A 20,624-nucleotide genomic window follows, 5' to 3' on the forward strand; every position below is an offset into this window, starting at 1 on the left:
CCCCCAACTATAGATCCATTTTTTGCCTTTATCACAGGTGGTATTTGTCAACTTTCTTGAAGTCCTACTTTCTCATCTAAATTCTTAGCCAAGATTTTCTCAGGCTTTACTTTGTCTTTTTTTTTTTTTTTTTTTAAGAGGGCCAGAGAGAGGGAAAGAAAGAGAGGGGTGGGGGGAGGGACAGAGGGAGCAGAAGAAAGATTTTCTAGCAGACTCAGTGCAGAGCACAGAGCCGACACGGGGCTCGATCTCACGACCCTGAGATCATGACCTGCGCTGAAATCAAGAGTCGGATGCTTAACCAACTGAGCCACCCTGGTGCCCCTGTGGGCTTTAATTTTTTAAAATACCTGTATAGTACATAGGTTTTTTCCAACTCTACCCTCCTATCCCCATTTGCTAATCTAAAATAAGCGTTTCCGTAAGCCTCTTCCCAGAACACTAATCCCATGAGGCTTTACACAAAAGTCGATCCCCCCCACCCATCCTGTCTGCCAGAACTCGTAAAGCACAGAAGCATATTACAGGATCCCAGGCCTGCAGAACTTTGCAGCACTGGCGAGACTTGTTTCCCAGACTTAACTTGTCCAGAAAACCCTTTGCTCTGAATACCTTGCAACCTTAGAACATACTTGGGAAACGACGACATGACTATTCTGTGATCGGTTCCCAGTCATTTTGTTGGGTCGCCAGCAGCTCACAAAGGTTTGTGTGTCCCACACGAGGAGGATCTCCGCTGTCCGGGGAGTGGGAGGCCCTGCGTGTCGCCAGGTCCTAAAAACAACATGAGTTCACGTTGACTCTTTGAAACTGGGATTACGTTCTGGGCATCCGGTTTCTTTTCTGTTGGCTCTGATCAATAAAGTCATTTTGTTTGTGAATGTGTTTATAGCTACTGATGCCAAAGGGACTGGGTGTGGCTGGAGAGGCCAGGCCGCTCTCCACTTTGGAGGCACGGAGCCTGAAAACGGCAGTCCCAGGAGAAGCATCCTAGAGTTTGGGTTGGCATTGCCTTCCATCCCGAGGCTATGTGGCCTGGCGATCAGGGTTTGGCTGTCCTTGTTCGGACCCCATCCCTGCTGTAAGAACAAGTGTTTCTCAAGGTCGGTGAGCAGCATGGTGCTGACGGAGGGAAGGGTTAGGAGAAAGGCAAAGGAGGGTCTGTGGACGGCTTCCTGCCTCGTCGGGGTTTCACGGTGCCCAGATCTGCAGGGGTGCGTGGGACAGGGACGCATGGGGGAGGGGTCACGGCTGCCCTGGGTGGGGCCCACCGGCCCTGGTCTCAGAGCTTTACAGAGGCTTTGTGAACAGCCCTGGGCACCAGAGTCTGCTAGGAAATGATGTAATTTAATTGGGTGACAGTGTGCTGATTTGAAATCTCCCAATTTGAAGCCATGTGCAGTCCTGACTCCTAGCAGCAGTCCCAGGACTCTCTCCTCGGTCGGTGGGCGGCTTCTTAAAGAGCAGAGGGGAGAAAGCCAGTTTGACACACGAGTCTGACACTGGTCACACGCGCCAGGTGCAGGTCATTCTCGGAGGTGTCCGCTCACTGGGTCAGGCAGGTGTGGGCAGGTGGGGGCGGCCACTCCTGGCTCCCTTTCTGGCTCCCAGCAGCGTGGCTAGTGTCTGGTGGTCAGCAACCTGATGGCCAGGCCCACCGACAGCATGGCTGACGCCACCCCCAGAGCAGCCCCACGGCGGACGAGCAGCTGTTTCACTGACAGGGGGCTGGCGGGGGCCGACAGGGCACGGGCTGCCTCCGGGGTCCTGAAGAGGTCCAGGTGGCACTCGGGCCTTGAATACGTCATCAGGGCGATGCCCGGCGAGTTACCCGTAGCCACTGCAGAGGCAAACAGGAGCCAAGTCAGCAGTGCTGGGGGGCTGGGTGGGGGACAGCCCGGCTGCAGGTGTTAACGCCGGGTGACAGTTACTCGGCCTCTGTGCCTTACGACAGAAAATGCCCGCACAGGAGCACAATGAGCCTTCTCTGCCCCGCAGCAGGATCGGAGGAGGCAATGATGGGAAAGCATCTCGCAGTGTGAGTCTGATGCATAGATAAAGCTACTACTAAGACCACGTTAAAGGGCTTCCTATCCGAGCCTGTCCTTGGGATGACACGTTGAGTGTGACGTCCACATGGACCTTACCGTGGTCTCTTGTGACACTGAGCTCCCCGAGTTTAGTCCGCTAGCTCCCTACTGCGCTGATGAAGGCAGAGCCCCGGGTGAGACGAGGTCACCGAGGTTAAGTGGGCTGTGTCCATGCACGCCCCACACGCTACGCCTGCCTGGCCTAGGACGGCACCTGCACCTCGAGCCAAGGCTGCCACTTTTTCACAGAGACCCTGGATATAAATCAGAGGTGCCCACCTATCCGATGGTGTACAGAGAGGTGGGCAGGGGAAGAGCCCCCACCCAGCCGGTGCAGCCAGGCTGACCTGCCGAGGCCAACTGCTGCGGGCCAGGACATGGCCTTCAGAGAGGAGAACATGCTCTCGGGTCTGACGGGTCCCTGCAAGGATCTTCTCACCTGTCCCAGTTGCAGGAGCACGGGGAAGTGACCTAAGCTCTCAGCCTGCCTTTCTCATCTGAGAATGGGGCATAGTCACGACCTCCCTTCGAGCAGGGTTCGTCGTGTCGTCTTCCTGGTTACTTAGGACCACGCGTCCGTGCTAAGAGGAGGAATGGCAGCCTGGGCTGTGAGGTTCCCATTAGCCCCGGGCCCAGACACGAGGCCACCAGGAGCAATGTCCCCCCAGCATGGTGTGTGCCCAGCAGAAGTGTCAAGGCCAGCATTACCTGAAGACGTGACAGCTTTCGCAGGCCCGGGGCGGGGGGCTGCGGTCACCGCGGTCACCGTGGTCACTGTGCCGTCAGGGCTCTGCGGCAGCAGCCCGGCGTGTTTCTGAGCCTACGAGAGACAGAGTTCTCTTGGGCCAGCCTGAGCGAGCGCCTGGGTCAGCCGGTCAGCCCTCCCGATCACCACTGGCCTCATCAGCACCCTGCCTTAACACGCTGTAAGCTCGGGGTGCCTGGGTGGCTCAGTCGGTTACGCGTCTGCCTTCAGCTCGGGCCACACATGCTCAGGGACTTGTCTGGGTTCAGCCTCGTTTGAGCCGTTTGCTTTTTTGGGGATTTGTTGGCTAAGGAAGGGTTTTTGTGTGCGTGCTTCTCCTTGTAATCGGAGAGTGTACTGGCACCTTTTGGGGTCCCGCTACAGTGATGAGCTGATGTGGAGGCCGAGGTGGCCCCTCCGTGGTCCCCGCACCCCCAGCTTATCCCACAGATCGCTGCTGCCGATGCCCGACGTGCCCTGAGCACGGCGGGGGAGCAGTCACTCTGCACGCTTGGCCAGGCCGGGGCCCACCCCTCGCTTACTTCCTCTGCAGCGAGCTTCCAGTCCATCCGGGCGGTGTAGACGGCAAAGGCAGCAGCGGCCAGGAGGCCACAAGCCAGCATGCCCAGCCAGAGGCCTGCGGGAGACAAGCAGCCGTGGGGACAGAGTGTCCGAGGGTCCCCAAGCCTCTTCCGACCTTCCCTCGCGGCACATACCCATGATTCTCATTCTGACCACGAAAGTCAGAACGATGCCGAGAGGGAGGCCGACGACATAGTACATGACAGCATTCACGATGGCTCCGAAGGCCTGCTTGCCGGTCCCTCTCAGGACTCCACCATAGACGCACTGGGGGCGGAGGCAGAGAGGGGCGAGAGGCGGGCGTGAGACGGATGGCAGGCCTCCTGCCACGGGCTCCCTTCTGAGCCACTCCTGTTGCAAGGCCGCCTTTCACTCAGCCCTGGGACACTGCTCTCGTCCCCTCTGTGGGGACACCGAGTCAGGGCAAGTCACTTGCCCACGGTTGCAACCGAAATAGCCGTGTTCTGGACACAACTCCAAGCCCCCTCTTCACCACCACACTGTGACTCCCTCTAGAAAATCAAGGTAGGATTGGTGACCGACCACCGGCCGGTCTGGGAGACGCGACCAACGTCACACAGAGTTGTGTTCACGGAGTTGTGCCATGTGGCCTTCCCACTGCTGCCGTGACAAATTCCTGTCAGCAGCGCGGAACCAGGCATGCGTACGGTTTTCTGGCTCGGGAGGTTACCAGTCCGAAATGGGTCTCGCTGCGCTAAAAGCAGGGCGGGTTCCTTCTGGAGGCCCGAGGGGGAGAATCTATTTCTTTACCTTTCGCAGCTTCTAGAGGCGGCCCTGCATTCCTTGGCTCCCGGCCCGCAGACAGCGGTGACACCGTCCCAGCCTCTGCTGCTGGCCTGGTGTCTTCCGTCTGTCTCGGCCTCCGTCTCTCGCTTATGAGAACCCTTGTGATTATCCCGGGTCTTCTGGATAATCCAAGATCACGTGCCCCAGCTCAAGACCTTCACCTCATCCCGTCGGCAAAAATCCCCTCCTGCCACCTGCCATTCGCAGGTCTGGGGATGCGGATGCGGGTGGATATCTTCGGGGGCCCGGCTTCCGCATGTCGCACGTGGCCAGCCCAGGTGTCGTCTGTTCCGCGTGAGACCTGCCGCCCCAGCTCGCTGCTGTCCCCGTAACGCTCCCAGATGAGAACTGCTCTGGACAAAAGACTAACTGCTTCGTTTTATTGGGCGCATCCTCCCAACCTGATCTCCGACTAATGAACGGAAGAATTACATCCGCGGTTCGTGTTTCATCAGTGTGGCTGCTGAAGGCATGCTTGGTTCTTTTTCTTTCCCTGAGAGGAAGGAGGTGGGGGATTTTGGGGTTTGCTTCACACTTTTGAGCACAGACGCAGTGCGTGCGGGAGGGGAGACGTGTGCCTCTTGAACTTGGAAATGCGGTGTGTGGGTTACTTGTGTTTATCTATCATGACATAGAAAGTATTTTTTGGTTAGAAGAAGACTCCTCCCAAATAATGATTGATGCGCTCTGGACAAGTATTTCTCAATGTCGCCCTCCAGGGGACATTGGTCAATGTCTGAAGATGGTTTGGGGTGGTCACAAGTCGGGGGGTGCGACTGGTACCTAGCGGGTTGAGACCAGGGATGCTAAGCCTCGTACAGGGCAACCCCCTTACACCAAGGAATTATCCATCCTGAAATGTCACAGTGCCAAGGCTGCAAAGCCCTTTAGAGCATTTTGTTTTTTGTTTTTTGTTTTTTGTTTTTTGTTGTTGTTGTTTTTAAGATTTTATTTATTTATTCAACAGAGATAGAGACAGCTAGCGAGAGAGGGAACACAAGCAGGGGGAGTGGGAGAGGAAGAAGCAGGCTCATAGCGGAGGAGCCTGATGTGGGGCTCGATCCCATAATGCCGGGATCATGCCCTGAGCCGAAGGCAGACGCTTAACCGCTGTGCCACCCAGGCGGCCCCCTTTAGAGCATTTTGAATGACAGGGACGGTTTCCAGTGACCAACACACAAGAAGGGCCAGGCCCCCCCACCCCCCACCCCCCCCCGCCCAGGAAGCTAAGCCTAAAATTAAAAGGAGAAAAAAAACCCAGAAAACTGAGTAGAGAGAGCAGCTAGAGGCTGTAGAGGGGGCAGGATTCACAGAAGCAGCGCAGGCAGATTACCAAATAAAACAACAGGTCATGGGGAAAGGTCACACACATGACATTCTCTGGGATGGGTCTGTGCCAGACCACACGACAGAATTAAGTTAGAGACACCGACAGGAAAGAAATCTGGGAAGACCCCCAATATTGGAAGTTAACACACTTCTGTTTTTCTTTTTGTTTGGAAGTTAACATGCTTCTATGGGTCAAAGAATAAAGAACAGGAGAAATTGTAAAATATTTTGAATGCATTTTGAATGCAAAGTGAAAGAACATATCAAGCTGACTAGATACCACTAACACAGTGCTTAGAAAACATTTCTATAGCTTTAAATGCTAGATCCCAAAAGAAGAAAGGCCTCAAATCAATAGCCTAATATTCCACCCTAAGAAACTAGTAAGGGCAAACCGTATCGAAATAAGCCAGGAGGATGGGAATAATGATGATGAGAGTGGAAATCATTGAAACAGACAACAGAAAAACAACCGAAAATCAACGAAACCCCAAATTCTAGTTCATTGGTGAGATCCACGGCACTGACAGACACGTGCCAAGGAGTTGACCTTGGTAAAATAAGGCTAAGAAAATAAGACAGTGAAGACATGGGGCGCCTGGATGGCACAGCGGTTAAGCGTCTGCCTTCGGCTCAGGGCGTGATCCTGGCGTTCTGGGATCGAGCCCCACATCAGGCTCCTCCGCTGGGAGCCTGCTTCTTCCTCTCCCACTCCCCCTGCTTGTGTTCCCTCTCTCGCTGGCTGTCTCTATCTCTGTCGAATAAATAAATAAAATCTTAAAAAAAAAAAAATCCTACAGATTTCATGCTGAAAGACTGAACACTCTTGCCCTAACGTTGGGAACAAGACATTGATTATGCTCTGTGTGGATCCAACATCATATTGGTTCCAGCCACATGGGGAGAGGGAAGTAAAACCCTTGATTCACAGTTGACCTGATCCTATATGAACATCTTAAAGGAATACACACACACACACACACACACACACACACACACAACTATTGGAATGAGTTTAACAAAGTCACAGGATAAAAGAGCAATAAACAAAGATCAGTTCTATTTCCAGAAGCTAGGACCAGTGACCTAAAAATGTAATGAAGACACCAGTTCCATTCACAATTGCATAAAAAAAAAATACTTGGGGATAAATATCACAAAAATAGTGCCAGGTGTGTCCACTGGAGACTACAAAGCGTTGGACAAAGAAGATCTAAGTAATTGGGGAGACACTCAGTGTCTATGGATTGGAGACCCCAATACTGTTGACAGTTCTCCCCGAACTGCCCTCTAGATTCAACACAATTCCTTTCAAAATGCCAGCAGGGAGAAAGGGGGGAGTGACCAGGGGGCACACGGATGTCAATGGCAGTGAAACTGTTCGTATGAGACTATCATGGTGGATCCGTGTCCTTCTAGATTTGAATTAATAACTACTAATTTAGAATTAATAACTACTAATAAGACGTGAATAATAAGGGAAACTGAGGGGAGGGAGGAAGTTTATGGGAACTCTATATTTCCTTCTGTAAACCTAAGACTGCTCTTTAAAATCTATTAATTTTTGTTTCAAAAGACAATCCCAAGAATGAGCAAGGCAGCGGGAAGACGGGACCCCTCCTGTATTGCCAGTGGGAGCGTAAAATGGTACAGCCACCGAGGAAAACAGTCTGGCCGCTTCTTAGGAAGTTACGCATACACTTCCAACAATTGAACGCGCAGGGCTCTGCCAAGAGAGATGAAAACAGACATCCACACAGAGACACATGCGTGAATGCTCCCAGCAGCCTTAGTCATAAAGGCCAAGAAGCAAATGTGGGGGAGGAAGGTAGGTGATGGAAAGATCCTAAAACCAGATTGTCCTGATGCTTGCACAATTCTAAATGCATGGATTTCATGGCCCATAAATCACAACCCCACACAGGCGTAGAAAAAGAAAAGCTTCGCGGAAAGGATAAATTAAGAAGAAAATAGCCAGTAGAAAAGATGATAAGATGCCGACAAGCAGCTATTCGATCCCTCACGATTGCTAGCCGTACATTCGCTGGAGGTCCTTGGGGAACAGAGAAGTGTTGCCCACTGGAGAAGAGGCATACTTAATTACACCAGGAATTCCTATTCCCAAACCTTAACTGCAAGAAGAATTTCTCAGCTGTGGCCAAAAAAAAAAAAAAGTAGTGTCCTTGATGCCATCTGTGACGAAAGCTCTAACAGATTCCGCAGGATGGTTTCTTTTCATGTTCTGTGATAAAAGCTTGGGATACCATCAGGAAGCCCAGCCCAGAGGAGGCAGTTCTGCTGAAGGCTGAGAGCATGGGCTCTAAGTTTTGTGCATGCCTGCTCGAGTCGAGCGTAAATTCTAGAATATATAGTGGATTGGGCAGAGTACGCTGTCTTTTAGAAAAATCCTTCACTGAGACTTTTTTTTTTCACGCGCGTTAATAGTTATTGTACACGTGATTTTCCCCAGGGCAGAACCAGCCCGGAGGGCAGGTGCTCTGTGGAGCTCTTGAAGCCTACAAAGGCTGTTGCATGTTATGCAAGGGACACATTCCTGACGAACTCAAGATGTGAAGTAGAGGACACGGGGTTCCAAACTCTGCTTCCAAAAGGAGATGTTAGTGTTTTCTTTCTTTGTTTTCTTTTCTTTCTTTCTTCTTCTTTTTTTTAATGTGGCACTCTTTAAAATTCACGTCATTCAGAGCCGCACTAAATGGGACTTGTCTTACAGGGGCGGAGATGCAGGAAACTCGGTCCCTCCCTACTCTGGGGTGACTCCCTCCCTCTCAGGTCCCTTCGCTTGGGCAACAGCGTGTGGGAGTTTATGCTGTGCAATCTGTCCGTGTTTCGCCAATCTGCGTTCATCTTTTGCCTTGTGGCAATTGCAGACGGGAAGGAGAGTCATTGTTTTGAATAATAACAGAATTAATACAAGCAAAAACTTCGGGCCCTTCCTATATACAGTTAGCCCTTTACGTGTTTTAATCAGTTAACCCTCACATCTCAGGGAGCGCCCATGAGCGTGGACTCGGACTGGGGGTTCGGGCTTCCCCCCAGGCCAGTACTCACACAGACAGCCTCAAATAGCTGAAAGACGATATAAATGGGCAAGACCTTGTTCACCAGGGCGATGACTTCTCTGCAGGAGAGACAGGGAAGAACACCGGTGTGGAGATCTAAGCTATGACCGTGAGACTCATTACCTCCCCTCTGTTCCGCCACCTCCTAAAACGGATTGGAATAGAGGTAGTGGCCCCACACGAACTTGACATTTCTAGCCCTGAGTTTCTGCATATCCGTGGGTCTTAAACGCCAGAAGAGTCCCCCCCCCCCCCGCCCCAATATCCTACGGCCCTTCACTCAGCATCCTGTCCAAGCAAGTGATGGAGGGAGGCCGCGGTCCGGGGAGAGAAGCAGAGACGTCTGCTCGCCAGCTTCCTCCCAGTGAGAGCAAAGTCGGGCCTCGTCCCCTTCCTCTGGACCTCGCACCAAGCCAGCCAGCCGTGCGGCACGGCCCTGAGGACCCGCCGCCAGCCACTCCGGCGTTTCCCAGAAGTCCGAGAAGAGAACTGATTACCTACTCATCATTTGTAAAAATATGCCCCAGTTTGTTTCTCAGGAGGCTCAACAGCGTGCCCACAACCAGCGAGGTGCCAACTGGAAGAGACAAAGGAAGAGCATTTGTGCCCCCCACCCCCACCCCCCCGGCCCCGCAGAGGAGCCCAGCGGAGGTCAGCACCAGGTGGGACAATGGAGGGAATGCCTTTCCTCCTCTGGTTCTCAAAGTGCGGTTCCTGGCCCGGCAGCATCAGCATCACCTGGTAACTTGTTAACAATGCAGGTTCTCGGACCCCCGTCTCAGGCCTCCTGAATCGGAAACTCTGTGGGGGGAGGCCCGGCGGTCTGTGCATGGACACAGCCAACCAGCAGATTCTGATGCAGCCTAATGCCTGCGAACCGCTGCTCTCCACAGACAGGCTCATCTGGACCCGGTGGCCTCAGAATGCAGAGCCACGAGGGGGACACAAGATTGGTTCATTCTGGGATGGGGGGGAAAGGGAGGGGGCTGGGGGATGGGCAGGGCCCAAGCCCCGGGGATGCTGGGAGGGCAAATTTGCAAAAGGACCCTGGACAGCTGGAGGAAGAAGCCTGGGGAAGAAGGGACTTCACAAGGTGACACTAAGGTAAGGGGTGGAAAGGTGGTGTCAACTCAGCAGGGGCTGCTCCGGGCCCCGGGGGTGGGGGGCGGGGGGCTGGTTTCTCCCCTGCCTTGGGCTCCAACTTTCCAAGACCCTCCCCCCACCAGGAGGACTGTACCCACCTGTGCAGAGCATGCCTGAGATGGCAGACCGCTTGGCTTGGGCAGTATCCGCAGCTCCCAGGGCCGTCCCCACCCGGACACAGACCGCGTTGCTAAGCCCCAGGGGAATCTGGGATCACAGGTAACAAGGGGCTGTCAGTGGAGCCAACCTCCGGCATGAGGAGATGGGCTGGGATGCCTTGAGTGAGCCAGACAATGTCCCCAGGAGGCTGGCAGATACATACCTAAGTGACATGGGACAACTCATGTCTCTATGGGAAGGGGCGGGAGCTATGGGGACCGTGGTGGGGGACAGCGATGCCCCCCTCCCGCACCACCATCAGGGGACGCCATCACCCAGCTCTCACTGACTGGGGCATGCGGGAATGTAGGCCCACTGCTATATGGAAGGTCCCATTTTTCAAGAAAATGCAATTACATTTTTCACATTCAGATTTTCAAATTCACATTCAGATTACAATGTGAAATCTCCCCATTTTTAAATGGTGCCAATTCAAAAAATTCTAATACCAATATGTGAGTTCAGTATTACCCTCCTGGAACAGCTGTGGGGCACCTGTGTGTGTCTGGCAGCGCCCGGACCTGAACGGGCACAGACGGTCCAGGAGGCTCCCTCAGGAGATAGAGAAGGCCCTTGGGTGACTGTCCCCTCTTCTGTGACACCCGAGGCCGTCAGGGGCGGCTGGGCCAGGATGGAGGGTGTGGGAAAGGTACCCCTAGAAGGGACTCACCATGTAGACCACGGTGGCCAGCTCGTAGAGGATGGCCTGGCCAGAGAGGTCCAGCACGCTGATCAGGCCTGCCGGGGGGAGGGGGGGTGGGGGGGCACAGAGTCAGCCCCCAGCCCTGGGGCCGGCTAACAGGCCCTGGACAGTGATTTCCAAGGGCAGATTCGCAATGGAAGATGTTCCTGCTTGGCCTTCAGCCTTCCAGGAAAATCCTGGTGGAATTTTCTGGAGACTGTTCCCTGTATGGTTTGACTTTCACGTCCTTGGTGTACCTTGGCATGGTGAACAAGAGAAAAGAGACCTGGGCCAAGATCAGGAGAGGCGAGTTTGGGTCCCAGCCCTGCCACTCTGCAACTCTGTGTGACTCTGTTCTTGGGGGCTTAGTTTACCTATCTGTACATGGGGGGCAAGGGTTGGACCAGAAGGTCTCCCAGGGCCATTCTCGCACTGGCCTGATTCTCGGGCTGTGTGGACTCCACCCTGGGTGCTCCAGTGAGCACATGCGTGTCACACGCCTGACAGGCCCACACATGTTCACACCCCGGCTGGTTCAGTCCCTCGCTCCCTCCCTGACTCAACCAGTTGGCCTGGGCACCTGCTGAGTTCTAGGCCTTTGCTGGGTGGTGCTGGGATCCTGACAGGAAAGGGCCAGGCCTGCCTTCCGGGAGCTCACGACCTTGTGGGGGTGATAAGAGCGCCACAGGCCCAGCCTGGCCCAGGCTGCTGTACTGCCCACCCGGGGAGGGGGCTTCGGAGCTGCCCACGGTTCCCGGAGCCGTGCCCGTCCACGTACCCATGACAAAGCTCCCGATCTCGTAGGCCCACCACTCAATGCATACCATGAGCATGCTGGGAACGGCCAGAGAGAAGAAGGGGCCCCAGTCCTGCAGGCACTGGCTGGACCAGCCTAGGAACAGAAGCCCCACTCAAGAGCTGGGCAGGGAGCCCACTGTGCATGCCCACCCACTGCCAGGAGCCCCTGGCAACCCCTGGCTCTGCCCACTCCCAGGCTCAGCTCAGCACGTCCAGGCACTTCGTGTTCTGCACGGGGCATGCCCGCCAGTCCAGGGCAGGTGTGGTGCAGGAGGAGGGTGCAGGGCAAGGGCGCCCGCTCACATGGCAGCCCCACAGGGCCGCTCAGGATGGGAGCCTCAGGCATGGGTGGGAGTCCCCACCCCGCCCGCGACACCATGGTGGGATCTTGGGGAACCACCCTGCCCTTTCTGGGCTCCATTCCCTCATCTGAAGATCTGAGTTCTCTTTGCCCTGCCTCTCTGGAAGGGTTCTTGGGAGGATGGTATGAGGTCAAGGTTGCCCAAAGGATTCTCAGGGCAGATAGGGCTGTGCAGACATGGGGGGTGGGCAGGGGCGGCAGACTCCCTGCCCCGTGACTGAGGCCCCAGCCAGAGAGCTGGTCCTGAAATGTCTGCAAGGGGACCCCACGGTCTACAGAGTTAGGTTTCAGGAGGCAGAAAAATCTCCGACAGGCACAGGTTCAAGTCCAGCCCCAGCTTATGCCGCCTCCAGCATTTTGGGCACATTTGTTTAAACACTCTGTCTCAGTGTCCTCTGTGTAAATGGGGATAATAAAGTGTCATGGAGTTTAACTGGGGTCAGAAATGTCGGGCGCTCGGCCCACTGCTGACACCTAGGATTTCCCCTGTGTCACCACCCTGAGATCAGGGAGCCGGCCAGAAAGCGCCCTGGGGCTGTCCCCAGCAGGGCTCTGCACCGAGTCACATTTGGTGGGGGGGACCTGGGGCCTCTGGGGGAGGGGCCCTGAGGGGTGGAGCAAAGGGGAAGGAGGCCCTGAGGGGAAGTGGAGGCAAGCCCCGAGGCAGGGCCCCTCCACTGGGGCTCCAACTGGGCCTTCTGACCACCTGCCAAATGCACACCCTGGGCCCGTGCTGGGGTCCTGCTCAGCCCCCCAAAGGCAGGGAGGCCCTCTGCACCTGCCCACGTCTCCAGGTGCAGCTTCTTCAGCACAATGTAGAGAAAGAGGAAGATGGTCTGCACGAAGTAGGAGATCGTGGTGGCGTAAGCCGAGCCCCTGCAAAAGGAGAGAGCAGGGCTGCGGCCAGTGGCCAACTCTGGCCCTGGGGGTAGGGGCCTCCCCTGCTGAAGCCAGCATGGAGGGGAAGGGGGCCCAGGCATGGCCCAGCCAGCACCCCCATCCTGGGACCAGCCGCAGCAGCCTCTAGTGCCGTGGGCACCATGACGACAGAGTCCCCGGAGTCACCCTGCCAGGTCCCCACTCTCGGCCTTTCCAGGCGGGCTGGGGCACGGATGAGGAGGGCTCCTCCCCTCGTCTCCTTGGTGGGGAGTCCCCCAGAACCCGAGGGAACCCCCCAATTCCTCGTGACACCCCACTTCTGCACTACAGTCCCCGCAGTTCTTGTGAGGCGAGGATACTGACCGACCCACCCCGGTAAGGGATAGAGTGCCTGGTGGGCAGTGCTCCCTGATGGGACCCCCAAAGCCCCCCAGTCCCGGAGCTCACCTGACCCCCAGCCTCAGCATGGAAACCAGGATGAAGTTGGCCAAGCCATTGATGCAGTTGCCCACAATGCCACTGAAGACTTGGGGCCACACGATTCCCTGAAATAAATGAAGGGCGTGCAGGGCAGGAGCGAGGGGTGTGGCCCAGCCCGGGCACGTCCGGGGGCTGGAAAGAGGCTGAGGACATGCAGCTCCTTGCTGGGCCTTGGTTAGGCTCACAGATGGTGCAGGAAGGAGAAACCCCAGGCACCCCTTCCCACTGGAATAGGGCACTGTGCTGGGACAGGGGGTTGCCCCTCTAGCCAGGGACCTGTACCTGATTTTGCAAATATTTTGCCAGCAGGACATAAAGGAAAAATGCCTGTGTAAAATAAAAACAAAAAAACCAGACACACAAACAGTGAGTACGCCCGAAACACGAGGCGGACATCACCAGATATTTCCTTGATACCCGAGTATGGAGTAATTACTTCACCAAAGTATGTCTGGGCCCCACCCGCCCGGGGGGCTGAAACCCGCTGAGCCCTCTCTGGTGCTCTGGCCCTGCCTAGGCAGACAGAGGCCCCCTCGGGGCTCCTGCTCGGCCACAGGGGAGGACAGGCAGGGAGGGTTGGCTCCAACACAGCACAGTTCAGCAGGCTTGTGTAAGAGGCCGAGCACCTGGCAGAGAGCTGCTGACCCCAACCTTCCATCAGCGCAGGGAGGACACCCGGGGGCCTGTGGACAGAAGCGCCCACCAGAGCCCCAATCCAGGGGCTGTGACCATCCTCCAGCCTGGCTCTGGTTGCTGAAAACAATCTGGGGGCAGTGGCCTCAGGCTGGGGTGGCTGGGGGACAGGGGGGCTCAGCAGTGTGGCCATTGGTAGTCCCTGCTGAGTAGGCTCAAGTCCCCACAGTGTGGCAGGCCCCTTCGTGTCTGCAGAGGACAGAGGGGGCATGCGCATCAGTCCCCCCTCCCCCCCGTCCTCTGTCAAAGCCTAGCCCTGGGCCTGCGCCTTCCTACCCCACCCCTTCCCTTAGCCCTCTGCTTCTCTTCAGTATAGCCCAGTACTTGAGAGCGTGGAGCTGGAGCTGGATTGCCTGGATTCAAGGGCTGGCCCCGCTTTCTTACAAGCTGTGTGATCTTAGGCAAGTTGCTTAACCTCTCTGGGCCTCAGTGTTCTCATCTACAATGGGGATAATCATCTGTGCGTATACTCCGTAGTCATCTCTACATATATATGGAAAGTTAATATTGCCAAATGCTTACACAACAGTATATGGCACGTTTAAGCATCCCAAGTGTTAGGTAAGCATTATGTAAATGATAGTTGGCACTTCCATTATGTCTTTTCTGGTAAATTTTACAGCAGCATTTTATGGGAGGGACTGGCTTTATTCGATAAAGGAATTGCCACAGTGATAACATCATGTTTTCCCCTGACCCAGCCCCAGTGGCCCTGTTTGGTAAGATACCAAAGGGGTGCTGTCGTTCCAAAGACGCCATCCCGGACACAGCACTGCCCACTAGTCACATGTCTCGCTAAGCCTCAACAAATCAGAAAGTGTAGCAGTGAACTGAGCAGACATACGGACCACTGGGTCTGGCCAGGAACCGACTTGACAAGATGCACTGCTTAGCTGGTATTTAATAACTTAATGGAGAAAGGAGAGACTATGCAATAATGAGTCCTAGTTAAAGTTTGTTAGATGGGTTAGAGTCTTAAAGGTAAAAATAAAAACCTTAGGAGGGCTCAAAGACAACATAGGCAAATGTTTATATAATCTTGCAATGGGGCTAAGTGCTTTTAAGCTCATGAGAGACCCCATAAGGAAGAGGGCTTCTGGATCTGTTATGTATTCAATAAAAATTCTTTAGTTCAAAAATATCAAAAAATTAAAAGGCAAGTGACAAGCTTAAAAAGTGAAAAAGTATGTGCCATATATGACAAAGGGTTATTAGTTAACAAGAGTGATAATAATTAGAAAAAGATTAACCCAGGGGCACCTGGGTGGCTCGGTCGGTTAAGCGTTGGCCTCTTGTTTCAGCTCAGGTCACGATCTCTGGGGTGGTGACATCAAGCCTTGCGTCAGGCTCTGAGCTGAGCAGGGACTCTGCTTGAGGTTCTCTCTCTCCCTCTGCCCCTCCCTCGATCTCTCTCTCTCTCTAATAAATCAATAAATCTTAAAAAAAAAAAAGATGAACCCAGTAAAATAAGCGAAGGGTATGGACAGTTCACAGAACAAAATGATCAATAAATACATGAAAAAAGGGTTCATTAGCAATAAAATGCACGTGAAAACGATTTCGAATTGGAAAAAAATGTTAGTAACAACACTCTGCACTAGGGCGAATGTGGCTAGTGGGGGTACATTTGGTACAAATTGGTATGAAAAGCCATTGCCAGAACACGCCAATTCCAATAATGCACCCGAAGGAAATCGTTACAGATTTCACAAAGATTTTTCTGTAAGAGTGTTTATCACAATCTTCCTTCTGATAGTGAATATTGGAAACAGGGGAAATACCTACCAAACAGGGATTGGTTAATACAATGTTAAGACAATGATAGGATACTCCCTAGACTTTGAAATGAATATTGTGTAAGGCTATTTATAATCACGTCCAAGGGCTAGCAACATATTGGAAAGGGGAAAAGCAGGTTATAATACCAGAGACACACATACACCTCCTTTCCAACTACACGTGCGCATGCGTGTTTGAACACACGCGCCCACGAACAGAAATAATCCTGCAAAGAGCGATTACCCTATATTCTCTTGGGGGGGGGGACAGGATTCGAGGTGATTTAAAATGTTTCGTTCCCACGCTTCCCACGATTTCTCCAATAAATGGTTTTCTAATCAGAAAACATGTTACGTTAGTTCTTAAAAGGCCCATCTGCATGCACTGGAATGAGACTGGAATCCTCTCTCCTGCAGCCTGCCTCAGTGGCTCGGCCGGAAGTCGCTGCGGGCTCCTGGGCCTCCCCAGCAGACAGCATGGAAAAGCACAGAAAAGCAATCGCCAGCATCTAAGGGAGTGTAAGTCCACCCTCTTCCAGGCTCGGGAGACGGAGGCACTTACCGGAAGTGCTGGGATGAAGATGAGCACGTACTCCTGGGTTACCCTGGAAGAGAGCCAGGAGCTCCAGAGCCGCCCAGGCTGCGCCCGTGGGGGAGGGGGGCGGGGAGTGAGGAACGGGGAGGCTGCCCGAGGAACACTCTGGGCACCTCAGGTTGGAAGAGAGGCTTTGCCAGGCCCTGAAGACAAGTAGTCACGGGGTGCCACTAGTACGTGCTTGGAAGTTGCCAGAAGGGGTGGGGGGCAAGGATCTAACCTCGGGGTCGTCATGGCCAGGGAACTTAAACTTGGAGTAACATGTGGTGTTTGGGGGGGGGCGGGGAGAAGGTGATATCTTATCAAGAAAGCAGCAAAGGAAGTGCACGTCCTACAAAAGGAACAAGGTAATACCCATGCAGGGACACAAATGCAAATCCCATCATCTCTCCGTCCCGAATTAAGACTGGCCGCGTGTCTGCCCCCTGCTGGTCGCAGCTGGAGCAGCATGCCACGAAGGGAGAGGCCCGGAAAAAATGGCATCCTGGAACCTTCTTTCCCCAGGAGCTGCACCTGTGACCGCTGGCATCTTAGAGAAGCACGGGGGGGATGTGGGGGGGGTCTAGGGAGTGGTCTCCTTTAGGGGGTCCCTCCCCGGCGTCCCAGCAGGAGCCAAGCAGTACCTGGACACGGCCGGGTCCTGCCGGAAGAGCAGCAGGATCTGCTGGGTGTTGAGGAAGAGCGCCCAGCAGGGGAAGCAGCAGAGAAGTAGCACCAGGGTGCCCCTCTGCAGGATGACCCCCACGTGCTTCTTGTTGGGGCTGCCGAAGCTCTGCAAAACAGCTCAGTCCTGGGTCAGGCTGCCCACACCTTCGGTGCCTTCCCTCTGTCCCCTGGGGGAGCCTAGCCAGGGCATCAACCCCCTTAGCGGCGCTAGTGCTGTGGGGATGGGCCCGGGACTCCGACGGCAGCTGTCCATGCCCCGGGAGCGGGCCTCTGGCACCCCCTGATTACAGCCTGGGGGGGGCGCCCTTCTGGGCTCAGCTTCCTCTGCCAGGGCTCAGCCTGCTCATGCAATCACAGTAGTGGTTATTCACCGAACACTAGCCCCACGCCAGGCCCTGCACCAGCCTCGGTCTCCCCCTTGTGCCCAGTTCTTCAAAAGCCCCTAACAAGGGGGCATCATTCTCCCGTGTCACAGCTAGAGCCAGGGAAGCTCCGAGAGCATTTGTCAAGTCCCCATGCTGCTAAGGGGCAACCAGGACTGAGCCCAAGTCCCAAGGTCCACCGTGAGTTCAGACCCCCCAGGAAAGCTGAGCCCCACTGGGCAGTTTGGGCCCCTGAGAGCAGGAGGGACCCCATAGGTGCACCCTCAGCATTTGACACATGAGGCCAGGGAATGGCCTCCACCCCATTCCCTCCGTGGCTCTCTTGCCCATCTGCTTGGACTCATTGCAAACGACGGATCTAAGTCCCTGACAGCAGGCAGGCCAGGAGCAGCTGTCCCCAGCGCCTGTTTGATGGGCTCCCAGATCCAGGGGTCACTGAAGGGCCTTCAGTGGGTGCCCTCCTGCCCAGCTCCAGGAGGCCCACCCACCTGGGACATCAAGGTGTCACACGCCGAGGACAAGCCCAATCCAATGGAAACTCCACAGACATTGACGAACTGGAGCCGGACACGGGAGAGAACATGGGGCTTGTCAAGGGGGGGGGTGAAGAAGGGGAACCCAGGGGGGCACCCTGTGTCTGGGGGAGGCCACCCAACAACAGCCCTGATGTGCGGCTGAGCCAGAGACCCCCTTCTTGCCCCAGACACCTACTATGTGCCATTGGGCAAGCCCCCCCCCCAGGCCCAGCTGTGAATGCAGCTGTCAGCCCTCATGCTGTGTCTCCGGGATGGGGGCGTTCGGGGTAGGGAAAGCATCCCCAACACCGGCCCGGCGATACTCACGGCCACCGAGAGGGTCACTGACGCCAGCTCCAGCTTGCCCAGGTGCCCGCAAAACACCGAACTCACGACATGGATCATGAAGGTCAGCACCTGAAACAAAAACTGGGGGACGGCAGCCAGGATCAAGGGCCCTGCCCCTCCCAGCCCCACACTGAGGCTTCTCCAGGTCCTGGGGGGGGGCTCACAACGGAGACCCACAAAAAAACCAAAAACCCCCCCCCACACAGCCGCCGGCCCCATTGTCCGCAACGGGGGGAAAGAAAGCAAAGCACTGTGACTAAGGCCGCGGCAGGACACCTGAGTCTTTCTCCCGTTCTGCTGTCGGCACCTGCCGTGAGCCTCTGGGCTCAGCCTCTGGGCTCCAGGCTTCCCTGCCTAAAGTGCAAGAACGCACGAGAAGCACCTAGCAGCCGCGCAGCCCGGAGCGCGGAGAGCTCAGCGCGAACATCTCCTCCTCCAGCCATGCTCTGCACCACCCTTTGGTCAGACCTCATGCAAGAGTAATGGCTATGTCCACGTGGTGGGATTAAAGATAAACTTCTCCAGAACTTTTCATTTCGTCTGGAACTTTCATGGGGCCACATACTGATTAGTCTTTATGGTCAGAAAAAAAAGTAAAGCAATTTTCCCATTGGAAATAAAATGGGCAGATGGCCCCTTCTTCCCCCTGCAAACTGTCTGCGGGGGGGCCCACGGACTCCTGCATTAATGGGTCTCATGGGTCATCCCAGGGATTCAATCCAGCCTTCTCTTTTGTTTCTGAAGGAAGACACACCTGCCCCTTTGGAGTGGGGGCTGCCGGCTGCTGAGCGAGGTCAGGCCCCACTGCCACCCCAGGCACTGTCCAGGGACCGCTGTCCTACTGTCTGTCACACTCTGGGTGGTGGCCCCTGGTCCAGCCTGGACATGGTCAACATGGGCAGTTTCTGGGGAGGGGTGTGAGCAGCCCCCTCCACACCTGGACAGCAGCTGGCCCCCAGCCTTACTGCCTACCCCCCCCCAACTTCACCTTCTTACCAAGGGTCCGGAAAGGACAAAGAGTGTCCACACCTCGGCCCCAAAGCCAACAGGGACCAGCCTGCGGAGGGCAGGGCAACAGCCCCCTCGGTCTTGGGGGATCGTGTCCTGAACGCTGTCCATTCCGAGACCAGGCTGCTGTCCGCCCTGCATGCCTGGGCACTCCTGCAGCCAGCCTTGCCTGGCCAAGCCCATGTCACCTCGCAGCCTGGCTAATGAGTAAGGGGCAGGAGGAGGGGCCGCTGCTGCAACCTATGGGACATGCCCTGCCTCCCGGCACCGTGGCCCCGTTGCCCGGCCCACTGGCTCTGTCACCAGGGGAGGACAGGATGGAGCCCTGGGCACCCGGGAGTCACCCAGGCTGATGCTGTCCCAGAGAGGTCAGCTGCAAAGCCCCAGAAGGAGAGGGTTTGGGGCAGTGTGGGGTGTGCTGGTTCTGGGGGTGAGGGCAGGATGGCCTGGCTGGGGTGGGCTGAGACGCTGGGCATCTTACACCCCAGCACGACGGTACCCATGATGACTCCCAGTCCACAGATGAAGTGATGAGGACTTGGGGGGTGGACAGCCTCAGCCTCCAGTGCCCTGCCCCAGGAGCGGTGGGTGGGAGGACGCAGTGGCCTGCTGCCAGGAGCCAGGATACCTGGGGCAGAGACCCCTAGCCCTCTCTCTGCCTGCCATCCCTCTCAGCAGCATCTCTGAGAGCCAGGGTGACCCCACTTGGGCAAACAGCTCACCCCTCTTGCCCTCCATTTTGCCCAGATGCCCATCACTGGGCATCCCACCAGGGTCCTCTCTGGCCTGCCCAGTCTACCTGCTGTTCTCTCCCACGCAGGGCTGGCCTCCGACCAGGGACGGGGGGGCGGACTGCGGGAAGCTCATCACCACCACCTTACTTGGTCCAGTCCCAGCTCAGGCTTTGGGAAGTGGGCTCAGCCCGGAAAACGACACACGAGTGACAGGGGCAGGCAGGACAGCGGCCGTGGGAGGGCCCGTGCCCATCCGCCCAGCTGGTTCCCACACCCACCCCTGCAGGGAGGGAGCAGCCAGCAGGACCCCAGAACACAGCCCTGCGTGCACTGCACGCTGCTCCCCACATGCACACCCTTGCTTCACGCAGCATCCCGAATGCTCCAAGGCTCTGTGCTCCCACGTGACCTGGGCGACCACTCTTTCTTCCCTCATTCTGTCGAGCTCCTAGTACAAATTTCTACAGCCTGCACACGACACAGTAAAATTAACTGCCACCGACACAGAGGAACGAGAGGACATTTTATTACCATTGCAATGATTAGCGTGTGACCGAAACAAGGCAGGCTACGGATCAAAGCTCCGTCCCTCTAGTTACAAGCTGGTCGCCAGTATCTAAGATGTCGCGCCTCCGATGACTTTTCCAGTTCTCACCTTTGGCCCATTCTGGGCTGGTTTGGCTTCCTCTCCCGAAAGGGTGGCCAAAACCTTCTCCTTCACTCCAGGGCACCTGGGCCTTGGTGTGGGGGTTGCCTCTGTTGGGTGATA

At 55.6% G+C, this 20,624-nt stretch overlaps 2 protein-coding genes across 4 annotated transcripts in view; one reads left to right on the top strand and one right to left on the bottom strand.

Moving 5' to 3' along the window:
- ALDH3A2 (aldehyde dehydrogenase 3 family member A2) overlaps positions 1 to 7,959 on the top strand; it is a 30,224-nt gene extending 22,265 nt beyond the window's left edge. For both annotated transcript variants that reach the window (XM_057311274.1, XM_057311275.1), the window contains exon 11: positions 7,130 to 7,959. In XM_057311274.1, coding sequence (XP_057167257.1) covers positions 7,130 to 7,267 — 138 coding nt within the window. In that variant the 3' untranslated portion in view covers positions 7,268 to 7,959. The remainder of the gene's footprint in view (positions 1 to 7,129) is intronic.
- Positions 177 to 19,262, bottom strand: SLC47A2 (solute carrier family 47 member 2). Of its 2 annotated transcripts, XM_026521102.4 has the most exons (17): positions 19,110 to 19,262; positions 18,093 to 18,194; positions 17,739 to 17,807; positions 16,825 to 16,973; positions 16,169 to 16,211; positions 13,418 to 13,462; positions 13,103 to 13,200; positions 12,555 to 12,652; positions 11,396 to 11,509; positions 10,606 to 10,673; positions 9,875 to 9,983; positions 9,135 to 9,210; positions 8,623 to 8,692; positions 3,552 to 3,684; positions 3,378 to 3,472; positions 2,799 to 2,910; positions 177 to 1,840 (listed from the first exon to the last, which is right to left on the bottom strand). In XM_026521102.4, the coding sequence occupies exons 1-17, from the start codon at positions 19,260 to 19,262 to the stop codon at positions 1,620 to 1,622; spliced, it is 1,755 nt and encodes a 584-aa protein (XP_026376887.3). In that variant the 3' UTR covers positions 177 to 1,619. The 2 variants fall into 2 exon arrangements, with proteins under 2 accessions (XP_026376887.3, XP_057167260.1); XM_057311277.1 differs by lacking the exons at positions 16,825 to 16,973; positions 17,739 to 17,807; positions 18,093 to 18,194; positions 19,110 to 19,262 and adding an exon at positions 16,556 to 16,598 and having other exon boundaries at positions 13,103 to 13,462.
- Between the last annotated feature and the right edge of the window lie 1,362 nt (positions 19,263 to 20,624).

The sequence above is a fragment of the Ursus arctos genome, unplaced genomic scaffold, assembly GCF_023065955.2.
Source record: "Ursus arctos isolate Adak ecotype North America unplaced genomic scaffold, UrsArc2.0 scaffold_14, whole genome shotgun sequence".
Lineage (NCBI taxonomy): Eukaryota > Metazoa > Chordata > Mammalia > Carnivora > Ursidae > Ursus > Ursus arctos.

Excerpts from the sequence above, each read along its gene's own strand:
- SLC47A2 (XM_026521102.4), bottom strand. The coding sequence starts at position 19,262 with ATGCAGGGCGGACAGCAGCCTGGTCTCGGAATGGACAGCGTTCAGGAC. Across the intron at positions 17,808-18,092 it reads CAGTGACCCTCTCGGTGGCC|TTCGTCAATGTCTGTGGAGT; the intron begins GTGAGTATCGCC and ends GTCCGGCTCCAG. Across the intron at positions 11,510-12,554 it reads GCACCTGGAGACGTGGGCAG|GCTGGTCCAGCCAGTGCCTG; the intron begins GTGCAGAGGGCC and ends TTCTGTTCCTAG.